At 48.3% G+C, this 10,661-nt stretch overlaps 1 protein-coding gene across 1 annotated transcript; it reads right to left on the bottom strand.

Annotated features, from left to right (window-relative positions):
- Window positions 1-152: 152 nt before the first annotated feature.
- Window positions 153-9,727, bottom strand: SRSF4 (serine and arginine rich splicing factor 4). The gene is made up of 6 exons (XM_063418721.1): window positions 9,541-9,727; window positions 5,505-5,647; window positions 4,532-4,644; window positions 2,648-2,862; window positions 1,738-1,821; window positions 153-1,569 (listed from the first exon to the last, which is right to left on the bottom strand). Exons 1-6 carry the CDS (start codon window positions 9,645-9,647, stop codon window positions 804-806), a joined length of 1,428 nt encoding a protein of 475 aa, XP_063274791.1. The 5' UTR covers window positions 9,648-9,727; the 3' UTR covers window positions 153-803.
- Between the last annotated feature and the right edge of the window lie 934 nt (window positions 9,728-10,661).

Raw genomic sequence — 10,661 nt, 5'->3', positions numbered from 1 at the left:
TGGACTGTATTCAAGTGTTGTGCCTACTCTGCATGTGAAGTGACCTTCTGAATTAAGAACCTTTTCTCTCTGAGTGACGCTCTACAAATTCAGGCTTACCTTGATCAATAGAAAATGCTGACAATCACAACACAGCACCATGTAACCAAATGTCATCAAGCAAAAATAGTCTTTATTCAAATTTCATGGAAACAGGGATCACTGTACTTTGCAAGACAGGGAAAAATAAAATAAAAAAATTTAATATAAAACAAGGATATTGTCACAATACCAGAATATGGAACTATAGTTCTTTTCCCTATAGATTACTGCAAGTACCTGTATTTTTTTTCTCTGTTGACTGTGCTATTCACAACTTTGTAAGTCCAAAAAATATGGAACAAAAGTAGTATGAAACTTAAGACTTTGCACTTCCACTAAATGGCAGACATCAAAGGGCATCAATCGAGGGCAAAGACGGTTGAAAATCTGTCATACCTACGTATCAGTCATCACTGCAATCCCATAAACCCACCAGGGCGCAGTGCTCATGCCCTGCAAGGCTCTCCCTGGAAAACAGGGCAATTTGTGGGCTCGAGGAAGAGCTGTATGTAAAGAGAACCTTTCTATTGGATAGAAAATGACCGGAGCAGCCTCACACCGGAGGGCGCTGCAGGAGAGAGCGCTGCAGTTAATGACAGACAGACCATCAGGTTGTTAAAAATACACAGCATCGACAGGGTTTCTACTTCAATCACTTGTTTACAGCTACTAAACATGTACAAAAGACTTTTCCAACCATTCCAAGTGGGGTTGCAGCAAGGTTAGGATCTGGAGCGGGACCTTGACTGCGACCGGGACTGTGACCTAGAGGCAGACCTAGACCTGGATTTGGACTGGGACCTTGGCTTTGAAACAGATTTGGACCTGGAACGAGAATTTGATTTGACATTTGGTTTGGACTTGGAAATGGACCTAGATCGGGAGCGGGACACTGCACCCTCTCCTTTCACCTCCTTCTTGTCCAACTCAGATTTGAGCTGCTCCTTTTCTTTGGAGCCTGACCTGGACCGCTCGTGGCTGTCCTTCCTTCTCTTCTTGCTGCTGCCTTTGCTGTCTCGCTTGCTGCGTCTCTTGCTTTTCTCACTCTTGCTGCGGCTCCGGCTTCTACTTCTGCTGTCATCCCTGCTCCTCTTCCTACTTTTCCTTTTATCCTTGCTGTGGCTCCTGCTCCTACTCTCATCCCTGCTTTTGCTCCTGCTTCTAGCCTTGCTAATGCTCTTCTCCCTGTCTTTGCTTCTACTCTTCTCCTTGCTTCTGCTTCTCACACTCTCCCTCGCCTCTCCCCTCTCCTTACTCCCACTCCTGCTTCTGCTCTTTTCCTTGCTGTGGCTCCTGCTCTTGGCTTTCTCATCGCTGTTATGGAGAATGCCCTCAGATTTATCCTTGCTTTTGTTTCGGGATTTCTCTGCACTCCTGCTGCGACTCCTACTTTTATCCTCTTTACTTGGAGTCCTGCTTTTCTCTTTCTGGCCTCTGCTACGGCTCTTGCTTCGACTACGGCTCTTGCTTCTGGAACGGGACACAGACCTGGAAGTGCAAAAGCAACAGACAGCCCTGCTTTAGTGTGGCAAGGGTCTGAGCAAAGTGTGCAGAGAACAAGAGGGAAAAGAAAAAGTAAAGTGTTCCTGCTGCAAATTTAACATGATGCTTCTCACTGAAGTGGGAGCCCTCAGTTCTCCCAAGACAAAGACATACCTGGATCTGGATCTGCTCTTGGAGCGGCTGCTACTGGGACTGCGGCTCCTGCTCTTATGGGAGTGTCTGCTTCGAGAGCGAGACCTGCAACACAGGGAACCAGCTTCACGTTAGCACGGGGCCATGGGGAGCTTGTGACCCCCCTGGGCAGAACCCCACAGGGCTAAAGCACCTTTCAGCAGCCAGATGTTCAGAGTTACACAACACAGTTACAAACACAGAGCACTTTTCTCCCCCCCTCTAATCCCTGCTGCCATGTCTGGCTGCGAGCAGGGTGCTCATCTGAAGAAAAGATGCCAGTTTATTTAAGGGATAATCACTTTCCCAATCAAATCACAGTTTGAATATGGTAAGACACTGGCATAAAGCTTTGACTTTCAATTTTGATTTCATAAGCAAGTTCTTCTAAACAGTAAAGATTTGCCTGAGTTTTCTCCCAACAAGTTCTACCCCAGAATGGAAAGAGGAGAACACTTGGTGCTGCTGAAGCAGCTCTTGGTCAGACAAGGAAAGCAACAAATCTCTGAGAAAGAGGGAACAGGTGGAGATTTCCAAGCTGAGAAAGAACTGTTAGTCCTGGTGCTTGGAGCAGAACACAGTGTTCAGAGCTGAAGTGTTAGAAGCATCTTCTGTTTCGTTCCATGTGCACGGCTCCACCGGCCACGCAGCTGCTCCCACAGGAACAAGGGCTGAGTTATCAGGGAAGAACAGTGACAGGTGTTCAGGGAGCAGGTCCACACATCCAAGGGAGACACCTCAGAACACAGCCCTCATTTGCCCTGGATACTAATACATGCTTAAAAAATAGACCTGTTGAGAACTCCAAATCTTTCCAAGGTGTTTTGGTACCCAAAAGTCTCAACCTGCTCTATGTTCATTAACTCCAGCCTGAGATACATTATACACATACCTTGAATGGCTTCGGCTTCTGGAGTAAGAGCGGCGCCGTCTCGATCCAGGTCTGTCTTCCACTAATCTAATCTTTCTGCCATTTACTTCTGTCCCGTCCAGCTTCTCAAGGGCTCTTTTCATGTCAGAATAGGATTTGAACTCAATCACACCTTCATTTTTCCTTCCTTTGTGTGCATCTGCATATGTCACCTCCCCTGCCTGACGCATATAATCCTAGGGGAAGAGGACAGAATCACCATCGCCTTGAATCCAGAGCCAGGCTTCCAGCTCACCCCACTCACATCTGACACGATGCTCCCTGAGCCTCCTCTATTCCCAGGGAAGTCAGCAATGGTTTGACCCTGCAGTGCCAAATAACACACTATGACTTCACAGAGCCGGTGTGGTTAGATAGTTTTGAGCTAAATGATAATTTAAGGTCTCCCACTTCAAGTCTTAGATCAAATATGCTCTGGACTCTAAAGCTTCAAATTACAGAAGCGAATAAAGAAGTAAGATGCTTGCTCTCTAAATCATGTTTTCAAAAATAATTATGAAAGGTGATAAAGGTTGAATAGGAAGAGGCAAGAAGCCCACAGAGCAGCAGAGCTCTCTTCATCCTCCACCTTGTTCATACAGCTCATTCTGCTGGAAAAAACTCTTACACAAGTCCAAGCTCAATTCATTTTCCCACTTCATGCTTCTTGGCTTCTCTGTTTCCATTCCTAAACCCCTCTTTTTATCAGGGGTCTGTTCTGCCCCGCTTTGAGCAAGCTGCCAGGCCAGGGTATCGTTCAGCCCCCGTGGAATTTGGCTGCAGCGGAAACAGGGCACAGAGCCCTGGTTTGGTTTGTTTTTAACCCAGCTACTCCCGCTGTAAGTACACTGAAATGAAAGCTATTCCCAAAAATGCAGTAATGCACCCATTGGAGGATTAATCATGCCATGCTCTACTTAGAATTTTAATAACAGAAGCAAAGACAAGCTACTGATGGTGTGAAGCATTAACAACAAAGACACTGGAAGCATCTCCATACGTACCTGCACTAGTGTAAAATTCAATTACAGACCAGTTTCTACTACGTCAAAGTTTGTTTAGAACAAATTTTACACCCTTAAAAGAGAACCATAAGAGAAAGTGTTCCAATAAGAACAAGTGGGTTTAACCATTGCTGCTCAGTTTGATAAGGAAGCACTAATCTTTTTGCATCTACTATTAAAATCCTGCTCCCTGAATCCACAATGTGGATGAACACGAGCCAACACATCACCTCCAGAGTACTCAGAGGTACCGTGGGCTCCACAGTGTCACTCAACGCCTCCACTACTGAGAATCACCTGCCACTCCTTTGGACTTCAAAAATAAGTTTTTGGCAGAGATTTTGCATGATTACTCATTCAGGAAGCATCTTTTCCCCGAAACTCTCCTTAAAACAGCTTTAGATGGTGTGGAAATTCCTCACAGAGACTGTGAAGGAACAATGCTGTTGTTTCAAACAGCTGTAGCACCTTATGAGTTGATGGGTTAAAACCAAACTGACAAGGGCAAACTCCTCCATCCCTAGTGAATCCTACCCATGGCGTGACTTGAGTCTGTTTTGCAAGGGATTAAGAGAAGATAAACACACCTGTACATGATATTAGCTGGTGCTAAGTATAACATTATTCTCCAGCTGTCCAGTGCCACCAGTTGTGGAGGTGCAACTCCCAACCCCTCATGAACAGTTTCATATACACAAATATACTCCTGTATTAAAGTGTATGTTACTTCCAAAATACACTCCCCATGGAATTGCTCAGGAGTTGGAGCAAAGCAAAACTGCACACCACTTTGCCTTGCTGAAGATGTCTTTTACCCTTTGTGCTCTGTAACAGAGAGAGGGTAAGGAAAGGGGCCCCATACCTTCAGATCCTGCCAACTGCAGCGGCTTGACAAATTTTCCACAATCAATCTGTATTCTGTACGGGTAGGAGGACCGTACTTATCTCTTCCGCTTCTTCTATAACCATATCCACCTTTAGGAGGTGACAAGCAGACAGCAGAGCTTCAGCCAGGGAAACGGAGCCTCGCTCTCCACCCCGATGGAACTGCTCTGCCCCACGTGTTCCCAAAGACTAGCACAGACCCCCCCTCAGGGCTAAATCCAACCCCCCTCATGTAACACCTCACAAAGACCCAAAGCATTAAAACAGATTCACTATAAGCTCGTAACTAAACAAGGCACAGAACCATAATTACACTAGAATTAACATGCAATTATATTTAATATTTTTAGAAGTTTGAAAAAAGAAACTGAATAGAGCCAGTTGACTGATGTTACTTACATTGCTTAAAAGCTTTCTGAATATCTGACATGAATAAAGCTTTTCAGGCACCTATTTCAGATTAATCTCATCTGTCTCTAACCCTTGGGATCCTCACCACCCAGGTCTAATGGGAAAAGGTTGCGGTCGTCACATGGCTTCTTTTTTTTTTTGGTCAGCCAAGGGCCACAAAGGTCAAAGTGCCACTCATGGAAAGGTACCCCAAGGTCAGCAAATGGAACAGGCAGTCATCTTAGCCTCAAAGGACTCTTTCAATTAAAACATTGAGGTCTTTGTTAAATCTATGTTAAACATCACATTGCAAATAAACCATTCAAATACTTAAACGAAATGATAATAATAAAAATGGTACAAGAAACTGTGTTTATTAATGTATCAATTAAAAGAGTTTAATACAACAAATTAATAAATATTCAGATCAACAATTACATTTACAGTTACAGAACACTAATCACAGCTTTGTATCACTTTCCTTTAAAATTACTTTTATAAAACAGTACAACAATGTTTTATTTAAAGTAAGCCATGGATACAAATGCACAAGTGCTTACTGCGTCCAGAACCGTAACTGCTGTCCCGGCGTGGGCCCCGGGCGTGCTCCACGATCACTCTCTCCCCACACAGATCCTTCCCGTTTAGTTCATAAACAGCATCATCAGCGTCCCGCAGATCATCAAACTCCACAAAGCCGTACCTAGGAACAGTGAGGGAAAAGAACTGAACCTGGGGTGTCTGTGCCCAAAAGCAACTGGGATCATTGGGAAGGAACTGAACCTGAGGTATCTGTGCCCAAAAGCAACTGGGATCACTGAGAAAGAATTGAACCTGAGGCATCTGTGCTCAAAGTTGTGGGTTCCTGCAGAGCCCTTTGTGTGCTGTCCTGCAGATGAACCTCGTGAGATAACCGGGGAGTTCAAGGCCTTGAGCCTTAAAAAAACCCTAAAAAAATGAAAACCCTCTCCAAAAGGAGGGAGAAATAAGAAGGCATGAAAGCCCATCTGCTGGTTTGCTGAACTGAACCTAAAGTCATTCTTTCTTAACAAAATGATGAATCGTGAGAGTGTAATGACTGAATTCATTTATGTTAGCAAGAGGTTACTATTATTGCACAATCTTTGATGAAATCTAGAGTGTTACCTATTTTTTTAAAGGTAAAAGTTAAAACCCCCAACCATTAAAAGTGAGCACTACCCCGCATACCAAAGCAACACAGAATCACACAACTGTTCAGGTTGGAAGAGCCCTCCAAGATTAGGGAGTCCCACCACAATCTTAGGTATGGCTTCAATCATCCCTAGAAGTGTCCAAGGCCAGCCTGGATGGGGCTCAGAGCAACCTGGGCTAGAGGAAGGGGTCTCTGCCCATGGCAGGGGGTGGAGCAGCACCAGCTTCAAGCTCCCCTCCCACCCAAACCACTTCTCTTTGGAAAGCAAACACTGATTTTGAATGGAGGCAGATGGAAGGATGGAAGTTTGAAGCTTTAATCTGTGTTCCTCAATCCACTGCACAAGCTACATCCCTCTGTGCTGCAGGTGCTGTATTAGGATGAAGCCTGGAATTCTTCAGAGCTGCCCATAGTAATGCAGGCAGGTAAGTACAGGAGTAGAACTAGTTTGGTTTTTTCTTAGAGGCACCACAAGCAGCTTTCAGTGTGTTCATAGAAGATAAAAAACATGCTGAAATTCCAATTTTCTGGTTACTTCATACATCCACTAAACACACAGAGCTGTGGCTATCAGTGCAGCTCTGAGCAGGAAAAAGTGAGAAAACTAGGAGCAAACAGTTAAAACCTGCAATTTGAAATGGAGACTCCTACATGACCCACATTTTCATTTCCCAATCCCTCCCTCAGGTAATAATTGCTTTAAGCCATTGAATTTCAAGCTCAAATTACAATCAGTGAGCCCCAGCTAAGCTTTTAGAGCTCTGTGGTATCACTTTGCATTCCATTGTCTTGCTCCAGCATTCAGGTTTAGCTGCTGAAACACCCAGTGGAGTCTCCACCAAGGAGAACCCCCAGATTTCCAGGAACAACTGCAAGAATCTCTCCATCCAACATCATGCAGGAAGTTTGAATTGTTTCCTAAGCAATACCAGAAATAAGCCAAGGAGGGAGGCTCAGGAGAGCACAGCTCAGCCCAGAGGTTCCCAAGCACAAACAAAAAACCTGATTACTCAAGTTCCATTTTTTACAAGGAATTGAACTCCAAACCTATCAAAAGACTGCAGAACACAAAACTAAAAAAACAATTAAATTGACTTAAAAGCAGGAAGTCAAGTCCCTTTACCATATCAACCACCTAACTCAGCAGTTCCACATCTGGTAAGAAAGTTTAGTTGGCTTCCTCCATTTCTCCTCCCAACATACAATGAAACAGAAACACTGAATTTGGAGTTTACTCAGCAACAGGAAAACTGACCTCCCCCCCCCAGCATTTCCAAGGATACACAGCAGGACTGGAAAACAGCAGCCTCAGATATTTCATCTAATCTTCAACAACACCTGAGGCTGTGTGGATTAAAACACTAACACATGAACACTTGTTTGCATTAATAATGGATTTTATTCATCTTATAAACCTGTTAAATGTCCACTTGCCAGCACAAGCAGCATTTAAACTTGATGAGCCTCTTTCACTTTAATGTTCCAGGACTAACTTGTACAAGAAATTCCTCCTCCACTTCTGAGGTGTAATTAATACCTGGCTCTCCTGGATATATAATGATAAATCCATATTCCAAGAATGCCTTCAAGCTGGGTTTCTTGGGAAAAGCAAAGACACCAGCACTCATGAGGCTCTGAGTGTTGGGGAAAAACCCACCAAAAATGGCAATTTGCTTTTCTTCAAAAATTCACACTTGAATGTCTTGGCCAAGTTCTGGTGGAGCAGAATTCAACCCTTGGAGCTGCAGTGAGGGCTCAGGTGCTGGAACAGCACAGGTGAGAACACAGAGGTATGGTGGGTTTGGGGGGAGCAGAACACACCCCCAGACAGCCTGGGGGCTCTGGGAGCAGCTCTGCATCCCATACCCCAAACAATGGGACACTTTTTAGGGAGGTGTTATCCTGGGCTACAGCCTGGCTCACCCCTGGCTTGCCCTGGGGTGCAGAGGGGCCTGGGGAGGGGGGGCACTCAGGGTGACACCCCCTCCCTGCAGAAGGTGGGGCAGGACACAGAGCTGGCCCCTAAGAACTGAGGCAGAACCCAGCTCTCCTATTCCCCAGTTAGCACAGAAACCCAGGTGTCCTGCCTTCCAAAACGGAGAAACCCACCCATCCGGGCCCTCCCCAAAGGGGAAGCTCAAGTGTCCTGAATCTGAAAAAAAAACAAAAACAAGCACATCCAGCCTCCCTCACTCCCACCCAAAGGAGGGTCGAGGCATCTGCATCCCCTCCCCCCCCCCGCCATCCTGCCTCGCCCCAAAAAGGCCCAGGCGTTGTGTCCCCCCTTGACAAGAAGGGGAACCCAGGCATCCCGTCCCCCACGCTAAAAGGGAACCTGAGAATCCTGCTTACCCAAAGGGAGGGCCCAGGGGTGCTCCCAAGCAACCTGTCTGCCTCCCAAAAACGGGGGAACCAACGCATCCTGTCCCCCCAAAACGGGGGAACCAACGCATCCTGTCCCCCCCAAAAACGGGGGAACCAACGCATCCTGTCCCCCCAAAAACGGGGGAACCAACGCATCCTGTCCCCCCAAAAACGGGGGAACCAACGCATCCTGTCCCCCCAAAAACGGGGGAACCAACGCATCCTGTCCCCCCAAAAACGGGGGAACCAACGCATCCTGTCCCCCCAAAAACGGGGGAACCAACGCATCCTGTCCCCCCAAAACGGGGGAACCAACGCATCCTGTCCCCCAAAAACGGGGGAACCAACGCATCCTGTCCCCCCAAAAACGGGGGAACCAACGCATCCTGTCCCCCCAAAAACGGGGGAACCAACGCATCCTGTCCCCCCAAAACGGGGGAACCAACGCATCCTGTCCCCCCAAAACGGGGGAACCAACGCATCCTGTCCCCCCAAAACGGGGGAACCAACGCATCCTGTCCCCCAAAAACGGGGGAACCAACGCATCCTGTCCCCCCAAAACGGGGGAACCAACGCATCCTGTCCCCCCAAAACGGGGGAACCAACGCATCCTGTCCCCGCTCCAGCAGCGGCCCAGGCGTCCTGCCCCCTCCCCCGCAAAAAGCGGAGAAACCCAGACGTTCTGCCCCACCAAAAAGGAACCCAAACAGACTGCCCTTTCCCAAAAAAAGCCCAGCCATCCTCGCCCCTCCAAAAAAGGGAACCCAGGCGCCCTGTCCCTCCCCCAATGGAAGTTCAAGCATCCTGCCCACTCCCCAGAAGAGAGACTCCAGCATGCCGCCCCAATAAAGGCCCAGGCTTCGCGTCCCCCCACCAAGGGGAGCCCGAGCTTCCTGCCCCTCTCACCCCCACCCAAAAGAGGCGACCCAGCCGTCCTGCCCCCTCCCCGCCGCCACTGCCCAGAGCGCCTTGGCGGCCTCTTCCCCCCCCCGGCCCCTCCAAGGGTCTCAGGCGCCCAGACCTCCCCTCCGCGGTGGCCGGGCCGGGCCCGCGCTCACCCGTTCTTGAGATCCACCTCGAGTATCTTTCCGTAGCCCTTGAAGAAGCGCTCCACGTCGCGCTCCCGGGCCTGGTAGCTGAGGCGGCCGATATAGACCCGCGGCATCGCGGGGCCGGGGCGGGCCCGGGGGGCGTCAGGGGCCCGCGGGCCGCGCGGCCACCTGACGTCACGGCGGCGCGCGGGCAGCGACGCGAGGTAACGTCACCGCGGGCCACGCCCCTCGCCCGGGCTGGCTCTTAAAGGGGCTACGCCGCAGTGTGGGCCCCACAGCCGCCGTCCATAGGGGTTCGGTTCGGCACGGAGAGGACGGGCCGATCCCCCATTTCCCAGGGCACTAACGACGGTGCCGAGGTGCTTCTGCTGTTCTCTCTCTGGCAGTGGCCCGTGCCGTGCCCCGTTTCCAAAATGCTAGATCCTGATGGGACCCTAAAGACAGGCAGGGATGGGAGTCCCCATCCCCACATTCGGGGTGCCCAGGCGTCCCCCCACGGCATTCCCCATCCGTGGCCAGGCTTGGCTGCTCCTCATTCCCTCTGGGGAGCAAAAACGTGCCTCTTACTGAACTCTAAATGTCAGTTTGGGGGGATTATTTTTATCCTTTTGGTTGAGACGTCAGATTCCTAAATTACACCAAATCCCAGCAGAGGCTCTTAGAACATTCCGGCATTAGCAGCCACCCCCCTAAAAACCCTCGTGAGCACCTCCAAAACGATTAATATTGTGTAGGTGCAACACCAGCAGCTGGATTTCCAACCATGATCCTGCTCATTTGACAAGCAGAATTAAATTTATTTATTTATTCTTTTGTGCCCTGGTGTAGGAGTGAGAGGCCGGAACATTTTGTGAAAGAGTTTTTTCTAAATCATGTTGGGTTTTATCGCTGAGCCCTATAAACAATGGGGGATAAAAGCTTTGCATTAATTTTTCAGGTTTATGTCATGCTTAATAGTGCTTGTAATGATCTTTAAGTTCTTTTTTTTCTTTTTTCCCCCGACCAGGACTTTATCCACCGATCAGGAAGCACTGAGGCACAAGGTGGGGCTCTCCTTCCAATCCTGGTAGGGGGAGGGAAAATGCAAAATACTGGGGGATTTATTAGGGATAGAGGAGCAGAAGGGA

The sequence above is a fragment of the Prinia subflava genome, chromosome 24 (genome assembly GCF_021018805.1).
Source record: "Prinia subflava isolate CZ2003 ecotype Zambia chromosome 24, Cam_Psub_1.2, whole genome shotgun sequence".
In the NCBI taxonomy this organism is placed as follows: Eukaryota; Metazoa; Chordata; class Aves; order Passeriformes; family Cisticolidae; genus Prinia; species Prinia subflava.
The sequence above is the reverse complement of the archived record's forward strand: the minus strand, read 5'-3'. Positions and strand labels throughout refer to the sequence as shown.